The sequence below is a fragment of the Apis florea genome, unplaced genomic scaffold (assembly GCF_048593485.1).
Source record: "Apis florea isolate Af1SG1 unplaced genomic scaffold, ASM4859348v1 contig_3158_pilon, whole genome shotgun sequence".
Lineage (NCBI taxonomy): Eukaryota > Metazoa > Arthropoda > Insecta > Hymenoptera > Apidae > Apis > Apis florea.
In genome coordinates, this window is record NW_028256713.1 from 6,127,024 (window position 1) to 6,141,263 (window position 14,240).

General features: G+C 24.7%; 3 protein-coding genes and 1 long non-coding RNA gene across 4 annotated transcripts; 2 read left to right on the plus strand and 2 right to left on the minus strand.

The window, feature by feature from the left end:
• Positions 1 to 469: 469 nt before the first annotated feature.
• On the minus strand, positions 470 to 1,835 carry Rpb11 (DNA-directed RNA polymerase II subunit RPB11). Its single transcript, XM_003698712.4, has 4 exons — positions 1,177 to 1,835; positions 1,011 to 1,100; positions 750 to 924; positions 470 to 681 (listed from the first exon to the last, which is right to left on the minus strand). Exons 1-4 carry the CDS (start codon positions 1,227 to 1,229, stop codon positions 646 to 648), a joined length of 354 nt encoding a protein of 117 aa, XP_003698760.1. The 5' UTR covers positions 1,230 to 1,835; the 3' UTR covers positions 470 to 645.
• Positions 1,559 to 4,546, plus strand: rl (Mitogen-activated protein kinase rl). Its single transcript, XM_003698711.4, has 8 exons — positions 1,559 to 1,937; positions 2,703 to 2,829; positions 2,894 to 3,004; positions 3,082 to 3,333; positions 3,422 to 3,589; positions 3,671 to 3,859; positions 3,935 to 4,067; positions 4,147 to 4,546. The coding sequence occupies exons 1-7, from the start codon at positions 1,813 to 1,815 to the stop codon at positions 4,058 to 4,060; spliced, it is 1,098 nt and encodes a 365-aa protein (XP_003698759.3). The 5' UTR covers positions 1,559 to 1,812; the 3' UTR covers positions 4,061 to 4,067; positions 4,147 to 4,546.
• A 370-nt stretch (positions 4,547 to 4,916) lies between these two features.
• LOC147657465 (uncharacterized) lies at positions 4,917 to 5,360 on the plus strand. The gene is made up of 2 exons (XR_015292432.1): positions 4,917 to 5,052; positions 5,161 to 5,360. It is a non-coding gene; the product is annotated as an uncharacterized LOC147657465 (long non-coding RNA).
• Positions 5,361 to 9,605: 4,245 nt separating this feature from the next.
• Positions 9,606 to 13,577, minus strand: LOC100870206 (uncharacterized). Its single transcript, XM_003698544.3, has 8 exons — positions 13,273 to 13,577; positions 12,884 to 13,050; positions 12,640 to 12,791; positions 12,133 to 12,510; positions 11,617 to 12,014; positions 11,394 to 11,543; positions 11,048 to 11,307; positions 9,606 to 10,977 (listed from the first exon to the last, which is right to left on the minus strand). The coding sequence occupies exons 1-8, from the start codon at positions 13,393 to 13,395 to the stop codon at positions 10,839 to 10,841; spliced, it is 1,767 nt and encodes a 588-aa protein (XP_003698592.1). The 5' UTR covers positions 13,396 to 13,577; the 3' UTR covers positions 9,606 to 10,838.
• Positions 13,578 to 14,240: the final 663 nt, after the last annotated feature.

A 14,240-nucleotide genomic window follows, 5' to 3' on the forward strand; every position in this document is an offset into this window, starting at 1 on the left:
TTCTAAGCACTTATATTATTAAAATTTGGTAGTACATTTTTTCTGAAAAAGTGTTTGTACTTTTTATATAAAAATAAATATTTATTGTTCCATTTTTGCTATTAATCTTTGTACAAAACTTGTTTCAGTAAAATTATACTACTATAATTTATTATTTTCTTGCCTTTTAATTTTTAATTTAAATGCAGAGTTGATAAAGTCATTACATTAATTTCAAAACATATATTTAATAAATTAGAATTATAGGAAAATTAAACTTTGTAGTTAAAAAAATAAAATTGTAAGAGACTGATTTTAGTATTTTTTACAAACTTATTTAAATTAAATAATTATGGCTTCATTTCTTAATAAGCAAAATAGTTTTTTTATCTTTAAGATTAAAGTCATTCTTCATTTAATAGTTCATATATATATTATTGTCAGGGTTTATATTATCAAGTGGGTTATAATTTCAAAAGATTTAAGTAAATTATTTTTTAATTACTTTTATTTTTTTATTCATACATATATAAATATCAATTAATATCAATTTATTTATTAAAATAAATCAGGTCTCGTAGTAATCCAAAAATGATATACATATTAATATTTTATTTACATGATTTTTTAATATCTAAAATTAATTTTAAAAAAGGAATAAGAAATTCAATCTAATCCTTCCTTTTTTTCTTTAATAGCTTCCTGAAATATTTTTTATATAACATAAATATAAAAATATTTTTATAATATATTTTTCATTTATAAATTACCTTAAAACGTTCTTCAAATAGAGAAAGCTCTGCTATTAAATCTGTAATAGCATGCATAAATGCTTCGTGTGGTGTGTAATCTGATGTAGTTTGAATTCTAATCACAAATTTATGTTCTAATGGGTGTGGAACTTTATATCCAGCAAACAAAACTTGAGGATCCTTTAATAACTGACTATTAAATAATAAATGAGATTATCATTCCTCTTTATATGTATATATATATAATATATTGCATGAATTTTTGTAAGATGTACATACTTGCGGATCATATTTCCAAGAGTATGGTCTTCTTTATTAACAGTAAAAATCGCAGCATTAGGAACTTTTGTGTCTTGTTCTTTAATAATTCTGTACGAAACAAAAAATCACATATATATCATTTTGATTAAATGTTTAATGTAAATAATCGATTTATAATACATACTTTTTTTCTCCTTCGTACAAAAGAAATGATTCAAAGGTCGGTGGTGCATTCATATTATATTTGTAATATATTTAACGTTAAGTTGAAAGTTTATTAAGAATTCTTGTCGATAAAAATGATTATTGCTACAAATTTAATAATAATAAAGCAATGATAAATCAAGTGCTAAAACTAAGTCTTAGTTTATTTTACTTTAGATGAGAAACTCGAAATTCGAAGTAGAACTGCAATGTCCTTTTTCTCAATATTGTTTATATCATATCTTACATCAATATTTAATTCGATAAAATTCAATAATAAAAATTATAAAGAAAACTTAATAATATATCAATTTTCATAAAAAAAGATATTATAAAAATAATAAGTAATTTCTAAATCTTTTATTTTTAATGTTTTAAAATAATAATTTTTAATATTTTGATATATTTGTAATAAAAAAAAATTTGATATCAAAATTTAATTTATAATGATAAGATTAAAAAAAAGGGGGCGGAAAGATCGTTTTTAATACCTTATAATTGTTAAATAATATGTGAATTTTTCATAAGTCTATCTAATCATGATATTGTTCATGGTCAGTCGGCTAAGAAGCAAGATTTGGTCTTACTTCGCCGGAGCCGCAAAATAGTTGTCAAAATGGCGGGTGAAGGTTCTGCAAGTGTGAATCCAAATTGTGAAGTTGTTCGTGGACAAACGTTCGAAGTTGGTCCACGATATACGAATTTGTCGTACATGGGTGAGGGTGCCTACGGAATGGTCGTGTAAGTGACTTCGAGTCAATTTTTTTTGTTATTTCCGAGAACATTCGACCGCGTATTGACTAGCTGACAGGCCGAAAGATAAACAATCAAAAACATGATCATTAAATGAATTACTAATTTTATTATAATGTTTTCATTTCATGATACGAAAAATTTTACTTTTGACTGGATATTACATACAACCGTTGCGAAGTATTATTCATCGTTATGTATTGTTTTCTTTTGGCGCCAGTTTTGAACATGATTGTCACACCCTTTCAAATCCCTATTCATACTTGTATGTTAATATTATAACTTCCTTGTTCCCGTCGCTTATCTCTCATTTATCGTTCTTATCATTGTACTGTTAACGAGATCACGTATATATTTCATAAATATTTTTGCAAAAAAATGGCGAATTTTTAGGAAAAATTTTAATCTTTTTTGTTAAAATTTTTTTTAATTATTTTAAATTAATTCTTCTTTTTTTTTTAATTGTTTTATTTTTTATTTTATTTTATTTTTTTTAATATACTTGAATAGATATTATTGGAATATGATATATTTAAACTTAAAATAAATTTTAAAAATAAAAAAAAGAAATACCATAGAATTACTTCTTATTATGATTCTAGATTAAGAAACAAATTTTATATATTTTATATATATACAGTATTTTATTATTTTTTTTTAATAATGTTATTATATTTATTTTTTGAACATATGATAAAACAATTTAATGAAAAAAATTTTAAATATCTTAAGCATTTTGAAATTTTTTTACAGATCTGCTTATGATAATGTAACAAAAACAAAGGTAGCTATTAAAAAAATTTCACCCTTTGAACATCAAACATATAGTCAGAGAACATTAAGGGAAATAAAAATTTTGACTAGGTTTAAGCATGAAAATGTAAGTAATTATCAGTAGTATTTAAATCTAATTAGTAAAATTTATTTTATACTCCCTTTTTTAGATAATAGATATAAGAGATATATTAAGGGCACCTACTATAGAACAAATGAAAGATGTATATATTGTTCAATGTCTAATGGAAACTGATCTCTATAAACTTCTTAAAACACAGGTTAGCATAGTTAATATTAATAAGTGAAATTATAAAAAAAAATATCAATATATTTAAAACACATTTATTAATTTCAGGCTATTAGTAATGATCATATATGTTATTTTCTTTACCAAATATTAAGGGGATTAAAGTATATTCACTCTGCAAATGTATTACATAGAGATTTGAAACCAAGCAACTTGCTGTTAAATACCACATGTGACCTTAAAATCTGTGATTTTGGTTTAGCTAGAGTTGCTGATCCAGAGCATAATCATGCTGGTTTTCTTACTGAATATGTAGCAACAAGGTGGTATAGAGCTCCAGAAATAATGCTTAATTCCAAGGTAAATGAATAATAGAATTTGAGTCTAAATAGAATTTTTAGTTTAAAATAAATATAACAGACTTTATATTTTATTATCTTTTTTATAGGGCTATACTAAATCTATAGATATTTGGTCAGTTGGCTGCATTCTTGCAGAAATGCTTTCCAGAAGAGCAATATTTCCTGGTAAACACTATTTAGACCAACTAAATCATATATTGGGAGTCCTTGGATCACCATCCCCTGAGGATCTTGAGTGCATTATAAACGAAAAAGTATTAATCATTCTTTTATGTTTAATTTTTTTTTAATATCATTATATTAATCTGACACACAATTATAAAATATTATTTTAGGCACGAAATTATCTTCAATCATTACCATATAAACCAAAGGTTCCATGGACAAGTTTATTTCCAAATGCCGATTTGCGAGCTTTAGATTTGTTAGATAAAATGTTAACATTTAATCCTAATAAACGGATTGTTGTAGAGGATGCTCTAGCACATCCTTATTTAGAGCAATATTATGATCCTGCTGACGAAGTATACTTTCTACTATTAGACATTAAATATTTAGACAAATACTTAAAATAATTCTATAATATGTTCAATTTTTAGCCGGTTGCAGAAGAACCATTTAAGTTTGACATGGAATTAGATGATCTTCCAAAAGAAGTATTGAAACAATATATCTTTGAAGAAACTATATTATTCCAAAAGAATCATCAAGAAAACGCTATGTAGTCTACTGGTATTTATTATTTTTTATCAATATTGAATATTTAAAAAAATTATCAATATTATATTTATAATAATTAATAATGTTTCAGCTGCAGTGAATTTGCAGAATAACCAAAAAGGAAGCGAAAATATAATGTCAGAGTAACGAAAGTGTACTTTTATAGTTGTCTACGATCAAAGCAAGAAAGAAAAAAAAAAAGAAAAATAAAATAGAACAAAACGAAACTTTTACGAAGGTGTTTTATCGGAACAAGGCTTAAAGTTGAGCTACAAACATATACACAGGCGAGTTTGTGAAAATGAACGAATGGAGCGGTGAACGAGGTAAAGAAATAAACCGCAGTGTCCGTGCATATACTTGTACATTCGCATGTCTTTACCGGAGAAAAAAGAAACAAAAATACAGTGTCTTTTTTGTTATAATTGAATGCATAATATTAATTTGTACAATAACTTTTATTTATCCCGAATTATATATAGGTAATGCTAGTTGACGATTTATTGTTAATCACCGTATCATACACATTGTCTGTGATTTAATTGCCGAACGAGTGACGTGGTCGGTATAACGTGTGAGATATTCTGAACCACGTGACACGGCGACCGATAAAATGAACGTGCGTAGAGAAAAAGAGAAGGGAGAATGAGAGTGAGAGATATAAAAGAGAGAATGCGAGAGAAACTGTGTGCTTATCCTTAACTAACATGTGCATATATACGCACATGCACACAGTATACAGTATACAGTATATTTTGAGCCATTAAATTCACGAAGTATTTGCTGATAATTTCCTTATTAATATTATTATTTTTATTATTCTTAATAATAATATTATTATTATGTCATTCTTATAGTAGTTATGTACCTCGCAGAAATTCTGTTCTGCCTCTATTGGATTTAGCTTATAGATGAGCAAAAGAAAACGAAAGAAGATAGATGAAATAATGAGTGAATGCATGCACATGTGAGAAAGAACAAATGGAAGAATGAAAAAGTAAGAGAGAGCGAGATGCTCAAAAACTGTTTAGTTCATAGTTAATTGCATTTGATGCAGCTTCCAGTTCTTCTACTGTTTAATTACATCTTGTTTCACGATTTACAGGTATTATTACACTGATACTGCCATTCTTGTGCGATGGAGTGTATGGTGTCTGTATGATGTCTTTGAATGTAATTATCTGTGAACTTATCTATTTTTTACATTTCCAATCTTTTTATATGTTAGAATGTGTCGTCTTTTGTTTTTTTCTTTATTTTCTTTATTATCAATAAATATCTCGAGGAACGGTTGCTTATTATTAATTATTATCTTGTTTTTTTCTATGCTTCTTTTGTAATTTAAAAAAGCTAGTTGTAACTATATTGATTTCTTCCTAGAGTCAACTCATTGAATCTGGATTCAAACATTCATTATATGAGTTAAACTTATAATAATAATATGAATGCTCTTTTTTCGATTCGTCTTTTTCGCTCTAAATGTGACATATATTCGCAAATCTTTGTTTTATATTATAATATATATCCGTAGTTAATATAACACATCTTTGGAAAGAAGTATGTCGCGACGAATGGTCAAAATAATAATCAACTTACAATATACAAATGTCTCATCGAAGGTGAATAACAAGAACCTTATCCGATTGTGATAATGTAAGAATGGATTCGAATAATATCGAAGTACGAGTAAAACTCAAGCTATTTTATATATATATATATATATATATATATATATATATTATATATATATATATTCGTCATTCTTTTTCTTTTTCAAAAATTATATTAAAAAAAGAATTATTTGTTTTTCTATAAAACATAAATATATTTCATCGATTCCCAATGACAATCTGATGATATTCGAAGTGACGAGAACACATTTAAAATATTTAAAAAACAAAGCAAAAAGAAAAAAGAAATAGTATCCTTCAAAATCAAAGTCTTGACGTATAATTGAGAAAATGGAACGATAAAGTCTTGTTAATAAATGCGATAAAGAGAGAGAATGTAAGTGAGAATGAGACATGAAAACGATAGAAGAATTACTGTAGCAGAAATATAGTATGAACGATTCGATATAAGCACTTATTTGCCTCATTTGACTATCAGATCTCACATTCTTCGATGCATCTAATAAAATAATTCTTCATTAATGATATTTGTCTATAGCATATTATATATTCATTCAGATTACAAATTAATTGAGAGGAAATAACGAGAACAATTCATTATTTTCAATTTCGAGCATTCTTTCGCAATTTAACTATTTGAAAAAAAAAGAGAAAGAGGAATAATGTTATATCCTATGAGTGTCCTTTTCTATTTCTCAGCATATTTTATGCTTTACAGAGCATTGAAGGATTTATTGGATTATCGATTCAGCCTTGTAGCTGCTTATATCCGGAATCTTGTAAAAAATAACAATTCATCAAAGAAGAATTTAGTATATTTTGCAATATCAAAGGCATATTTGAGGAATTTAAAAAATAGAATTTTAATAATATATAAATGGCTTTCATCATTTGAGATTTTGAATTTTCGTAAGGATATGGTAATTTTTTAAATTGAAAATAATAATAATTGATTAAAATTATTGATTAAGAAGATAAAAAAAAAATTCTATTTTTATGATTCTATTCTTTTATGATTAAAGAAGAAATTTCTCTTGAAAATTAGAGAAGAAAATTCATTTCAGAAGAAAAATATTATAGATCTAATTATCTTCTTAAAGAGAAGGTTTTAATGCGACGTTTCTTTACGGTTTATGTCCTTGTAATTATAACTATATCGTTGACGTCGTTCGGATATTTAAACGATGATTTCATCAATGGAAATTAGCAATTAACCAATATGCGCATTGCTTTTTATATTGAAAAAATTCCTCCATGTATTTTTTTTTGCGAGCATAAGAAATCGAAAAGGACACTCGCTCGTTGAAATATGTACATGCACTTATTAAATTCTCAATGTGAAGCGTTTCGGTTCGTGCTTACGCGCCCGATACTGGGAATTTATTTAATTTTGTTTTATGATGAATTTACTATCTTATCAGATTTATCTAGAATTCATAAAATTGTCAGTATCTCTGCGTGTTTTAAACACAAATTTATTTACAAGGAAGAAAGATTTTAAATAATTTCGTAACAAGCTTTCAACTCTTGTTCACATTTTTACGCTCTGCTTTTTCCTTAATAAATAAGTTGTGTAATAAATTTCCAAATAAATAAAATTAATAAATAAAATATTTACCGACATTTTTAAAAATAAATCGGTAAAAAAATTTATAAAAAAAATAATAATATTTCTTTGAACTTTCATTAATTCATAATTTCTCATAAAAATATAAATTAAAACTGATTCATATATAAATATAATCTTTCCTTCTTCGTATATATTTCAATTTTATCTTTGAAGCTTAAATAAAAGTCCCTCGAGCATATATGAAGCTGATTTTTGAACGATCCGACGTTTATATGTCCGAATATTTCTGCGTGTATAATTGCTATGTGTCCGAATTTCGTAATTTAATCTATGTATGTATTTAAGACATTAATTTAGAGTCTCTAAAATAGTTGCGACTGTTGAATGATTAGTAAACCGTGAGATATTTGTCAAATAATTTTCACGAGCTGCCTCGAGAGACCGAGGAGACATTATAACGAGTCGGCTAATTGACAATGACGATATCGGTGTTCCAAACTCGTTTACGCGTGAGAATTGACTCAAAAATGGAAAAACAAAAAAAAATCAAAAAAAAAAAAGAAAAAATAAAGCAAAAGAAAAAAATTTACAAATCAGAACTTGAAAACAATGTTCATGGATTATTAAAAAAAAAAAAAAAATAAATAAAAAAAATAAAAAAATTAAAAAAACAATAAAAAATTAACTTATAAATTTTCTTATTTATCATGTAATTTATTATGTAGTTCATCTAAGGGATGAAACAAATCTTTGAATCTTTCTATTCGTTTGTAAATGTAAAAATGACGAGATTAGTATCAAATCAATCAAGTATTAAAAATATATTTAAAAAAAGTTGCGATGCATTTAAATTCCATAAAATTTCAAAGTTCCCGTCTATTCTCTTCACGGTATATGAGATCCGATGTTTAAAACAAAAAATTAATAAACATAAGAAATATTGTACATTTGCTGTGATCCTATATCAAGTATCGTACCTTATGCAAACGTACAAATTTCGTTAAAAATAATTGATTATTGTTAAAGATCTTCCATCAAATATAATTTGTTGTCGGATATTCTTAACGATTGCTGGTGTAATTATTAAAAAAAAAAAAAAATAAAAAAAGAATAAAAGATTAATAACATTGGAACACCATTATCGCGAAGAAAGAGACACTGAATGCAAGTGGAATGCGAGCAACGATAAATTGTAGCGTTTAATATATATTGATAGAATTATTATCAATATCATCAGGCCTAATATACTTAAACGTTGCGTGTATTTGTTGTTGTTGCCGATTCATATCTTATATATCCGAATATTAAAAAAATATTTCGTCTATGGATTTTAAATGTTATACGTCATTTATGAGAAAACAAAAAGAACAAAAAAAAAGAGAGAAAATGAATAAAAAATGCGAAAGAAAATGAAGAAAGCGAAAATAGCGTTTATCGATTGGTTTAAAAGAGGGAAAAAGAATTAATTAGAAATTACATCAACAATTTTTATGTAGAATAGAAGAAAGGAATCCTCGATATCTTGCACGATTACCTTTTAGCAAACGAGATTGATATTTCTGATTCTGGAGCAAACAAAAAAATGAATATTAATTAATAAGAGCTAGTTCACAAAATAGATCTTATATTGATGATAATATAAAAATATAGATATAATATTAGATATTAAAATCACAGTTAATGGATGTAGTTATTAAATGGTTTTCGATATACACACGATTTTAGATAAACACATAGTTAAAAAATTGTTATGTAATTTAATAGTATCAAAAATATCACATCTCGTTTGTTAATGCATTAAATTACCTCGTGCCTCCAAGCTGCATTTATAGAATCTATCATTTCAGTATCTTATGCTCGAATTAAAAATAATACTTTCTTATTCTTTAATATATTTTTTTTTTAATAAACTACAATAGATTTTTTATCATTTAAAATATTTACAATACAAAATGAAATTAAATTAACGTAGAGAATCAAAGTAACAGATAGAAACTTATGAATGCAGCTAAAAGAATATTCCGATAATCCACTGTGTTCTTCAAACGATAAATCTTTTTTTTTTTTTTATTTATCTTTTTCGAATTCAGCCGAATATTTCTCCGAATAATTGTTATTTGTGTAAATGATAATATATATATATATATATATATATATATACATATATATATATATATATATATTATACATATATATGTACTGAAATCATAATTATCGATTATTGTATATTAAAATGACTATTCAAAATATTATTGTGCTAATATAAATGCGGCTTTATTGGTCAATTATTCGGAATCGATGTTATAATTATTCATATCCCTATTTTTTTTAAATTCAAATAGATATTGATTTACTTTTTCTTTTTTTCTTTCTTTCTTTTGTTTTTATGTATGTTTTAATATACTTGTCAAAAAATTACAAATTTTACAATACTTCATTATTATTAGTTAAAATTAAAAAGAATTTTATGAAATTACATATTAATTCCTTTTTTTTTTAATTTTTTATACATGTTTAAGAAATCACAGATGTCAAAATATTTCATTCATCATAATAAACGCAAGAAAAATATTTTAAATGCTTCACATATACGGAAATTAGTCTTATACAATTTTTATTTACAACCGAGTTGAGTATTTTTCTTTATTTTTTTTATTGATTTAAAACTGATATAACCATTAAATTTTTTAAGAGAAAAAAACTATAAAACTATATTGTTTCGATGTACAATTGATTAAATATTCGTTTGTAGAATTTTTTTGTATGATAAAGTATAAATTTATCTCTCTATTAATTAAATAGTATCCGAAAATATTTTTTTTCGAATTATAATTACAAAACATTCAATTCTCAGTGAAAGTTTCAAATATACAAACGAATATTTAAAAATACATTCTATTTCTCAGTATACAATATGTTAATGAAAAATTGTTTTTGTTATTATCTATACTAGATAATATTTATATACAATCCACGAAGCACTCATTACCCGTTTATTTGTATTTTATTTCATTTTAAGAATAGGAATATATTTAGAATATATTATGTGTACAATATGTATATTAATAGCATCGTTAATCATTATTAAAAGATCAATATATAATTCATTTATAATTGGATTATATAAATAAAAAAAAATTATGGAAAATTATATTGATAAATATGTATCCAGTACATATTCTTTCAAAATAATTCTTGCTTAAACACAAAACTTTTAATTCTTACACAGTCAAAAGTGTATCAATATTAAATATTTAGTCAATTAAAATTAAAAATACGATATTTCAAATTTAATATTCTATGATTCAAGTCTGTATATCAACAAAATTTCTTCTCATATATATTTTATTAATATAAATAAATATGTTCATGATTAAAATTTGATTTCATGCGATTTTAGAACATCTTAATTTACATAAAAGTATACAATTAAACGAAGTAATAAATTCGGTATAATGAGTGCATTTTCTATTTTTTATACATCAATTAGGAAATTTGCACCATACCATTCTTTTTCACTGAAACAGAACACCACAACCACATTTCACATTTTTTATGAAAATTTGTTTGACTAATCGATAATTATTCTGTTTCACTTCCTTCTGTATATTTATCATTTTTCACTTCTATCCTTAAAGGAGAACGACCTCTTGTATGATTTCCGATTCGAGATCGAAGATCACCTTTTAATGTATTTCTGAGATCTCGTATTCTTGATTGCCTTCAAAATTGATATGTTATTTTTAAATATTATACATACAAACAAAATATTTATATTTTTAAATTCTTACCTATTTTTGATAGATTTATCAATAACTTCGCTTTTTACATTGTTAAGTCTCGCCCATACTGTAGAAGCAACACGAGGTTTATGCTGAACTACTTTTATTACACTGCCTTTAGGTCCTTGGACTTCTTTTACTGGTTTGTCACTATCTTCATCACTATAATCTTCATCTTCGTCTTCTTCTCGCTCTTCATCAGATCCTTGCCATTCTCCCTCTTCTTTTTCCTGGCTTTCATTATCTTCTATAATTTCACCATCTTCTTCCTATGCAATATAAATATAATTCGTACATAAATTTCTATTTTTTATTTTAAATTGTAATTCAATATTAATTTTTTAACAATTATTACCTCTGATTCATTAAGTTTTAATGAATTTGTCTTTGTTACATTTGTATTTGTTACAACTACTTGGATTGCATCACGAAATTGCGTTCCTTTTTTTGACTTGCTGAGCCTCGATCGTAAATCATTGCCTCTATTTAAGCTATTTAACATTGTCTGTAAATATATTATAATGATTAAATAAATTCTATCGTTATAAAAAGTTCATTCAGTTAAAAATTAAATTTACTTGTTCTCGAAGTTTTGCACGACGTTTGTGTATTTTTTTTTCTTCATCATCTGCGTGCATACGCATTCGTAATACTTTGCTTCTTTTACACCATTCATTTTCACTATCACTACTTGAAGTACTTTGTTGTTCTTCAGTGTGTGTAATTTCTTTTTGGGAATATTTTATCCCTAATCTATCTTTCACACTACGTCCTTGATCTCTAGATTCGTTTCTAGTACCAAATTCATTTTCTATAGCATCATTAAGTCCCCAACTTTCCGATAATGCACCCCATGGATTTTTCACACGTTTTTTATCTTTAACATCTTCTTGTGGCTCTTCTTTGAATCTTCTTTTACTTTGTCTAATTTGTTTGTACATTCGTTTTCGAGACTCAGTTAAAATTCCTTTAATACCTACAATGAAGATTTTATTTATTTACATAGAATTAAATTTAATTATTTATATAGAATTTACATAGAAGTTTATTTATTTGTAGAATATTTTAATAGAATATTTTTATAATAATAGTACCTCCAAAATTAGGATTTCCATACTTTTTATAATATTCACTCATTTTTTCTGCATTTGGTTGCTTTTTATCTGCTCTAGTAGCAAATCTAAGAAATATTGCTTTAGATTTAGGATAATCTATACCCTTCCTCCATAAACCAGGTGGTAATGGACAATTAATATCTTTGATACTTATATAGCCTTCCTCTATGCTCTTTGTGTTTACAGTTTCATTATCTTCGACCATTTCAACAGTATAATCATCATTAGCTACATTGTTCTCTTCATCAGGATTATCAAGTGTTTTTGTACTTTTTTGTTTCTCTAAACCCATAATTCTTTTTGATAATCCTAACATAGCTCTAGCAGCTGATAAATTGTCTAACCATACCACATTGCCTACAATGTGTTATGTATTAATAAATTTGGTCTATATTATTTTTTAATATATTCCGAATGATAAATGAAAATTCATATAATCTTTTGATACTTATATTATTAAAATTTATGAGGTAAAATTATTCTTACATGAAACATCATTAATCCATTCAATTGAGGCTGGAGCATAATCTTCAAAATATTTAAAGACATCTTTGGTACTCATTTCTTCAGTTCCTCTCATATGTATTACATTCAGTCTAATATTTTTTGTATTTTCACTATCTTCTACAATGCCCATACTAAATATAAAAGAATCTATGTTACATATCGTGATTATCAAACTATTATTACATTATCTATGAAATTAATATTTATAATGTAATATCTTCACCTAGAATATAAATCTTGTTCTTGATTTGATAGATTATTTTTTATTTTATCTGTTAATCCAAAACGTTTAGCTCTCTCTTCCATTTTGAGTTTTTCTTCTTTACTAAATATATCTATGCCTGTCATAAAAGTACCACCACGATTTTCATAACGGTTATCTAACTGTACCTATTTAAATAAAATGTATTGTATTAATTTTTAATTTCAAAATTTAATATAAATGTAACATTTTTATAATTTAAAATAATAAAATAATTTTTAATTAAGACTTAAATGAATCAAATAGCAAAGTTATGTTACAAAATATAAAATCAAAATAATGACAAGAAAATTAATAAAATGTAATATCATATACAAATGTATAATTATACAAATTGATTATTTATTTACCTCTGATACGTGCACATTGTTCGTATTAAATGTCTTTACATTCGTTTGATCAGAATCAACAATCTTGCTGTCATCAATAATTGGAAGCATTTCCACGTCCATAGGCTCACTTAGTTCATCCATTTTATATATTTATCTATATCTTTTTATAAAAATTTTTATTTTCTTTTACAAAAAATTTCAAAGGACACATGAAATATGAATTTTAAATTATCTATTTATGATGCACAACACAAAGAAGAAATAATACGATAGGTTATGATACACAGCTTCGACTATATAAATATTGAGGTTATATATTCTATAATTTTCAATAACATGAGCGCCACCTTTTTGGCGGGAAAATCAAACATTTTATACGTTTTATATTTTTTATAAATGTTTTAGTTATTTATTAGATAATATTATAAAAATTATTAGAAATAATTTAATCTTAAATAAAAATAGTAAATATATTCATTACAAGTTTAACAAACAACAAAGAAGAAATTAATTTATTAATATTATTTTCTATCAAAAAATATATAAATTTTATTGTTCTTTATCAAAACCATATCTAAATCTGTACAAACAATGTGTGTTCTTATTTATAGATTATATCGTTGATCTATCTTAAAAAATTGAAGATCTGATAGAATATTCATGTCATATTACTATTTATAAAATATTAATTTAGATTTAAGTTTCTATTTAGTATGTAATAGCTTCTAAAAATCGCACATCAAAATAAATATTTGAATAAATTTCAAATGCTTATTTCAAATTGATTTATTTAAATAAAAATACTTCATATTTTTACTAAACTAAAAGATCTAAGTTTAAAAAAAAACCACCGAATAATTAATGAATTTAAATTTAATATTTAATTAATTAATTGATCTGTTTAATAATATTGATAGTTACATATCATCCGTTCGTTTAAATCCTAAGTCAAATTATAGATAATATTATTTTTATCAATACAAAGT

Coding starts and splice junctions, on each gene's coding strand:
- Rpb11 (XM_003698712.4), bottom strand. CDS start 1,229: ATGAATGCACCACCGACCTTTGAATCATTTCTTTTGTACGAAGGAGAA. Junction 925..1,010: donor CTTGGAAATATGATCCGCAA/GTATGTACATCT, acceptor ATTATTTAATAG/TCAGTTATTAAAGGATCCTC. Junction 682..749: donor TATTTGAAGAACGTTTTAAG/GTAATTTATAAA, acceptor AAAATATTTCAG/GAAGCTATTAAAGAAAAAAA.
- rl (XM_003698711.4), top strand. CDS start 1,813: ATGGCGGGTGAAGGTTCTGCAAGTGTGAATCCAAATTGTGAAGTTGTT. Junction 2,830..2,893: donor CTAGGTTTAAGCATGAAAAT/GTAAGTAATTAT, acceptor TCCCTTTTTTAG/ATAATAGATATAAGAGATAT. Junction 3,334..3,421: donor AAATAATGCTTAATTCCAAG/GTAAATGAATAA, acceptor TCTTTTTTATAG/GGCTATACTAAATCTATAGA.
- LOC100870206 (XM_003698544.3), bottom strand. CDS start 13,395: ATGGATGAACTAAGTGAGCCTATGGACGTGGAAATGCTTCCAATTATT. Junction 12,015..12,132: donor TGGAAATCCTAATTTTGGAG/GTACTATTATTA, acceptor TCTTCATTGTAG/GTATTAAAGGAATTTTAACT. Junction 10,978..11,047: donor GATAAATCTATCAAAAATAG/GTAAGAATTTAA, acceptor TCAATTTTGAAG/GCAATCAAGAATACGAGATC.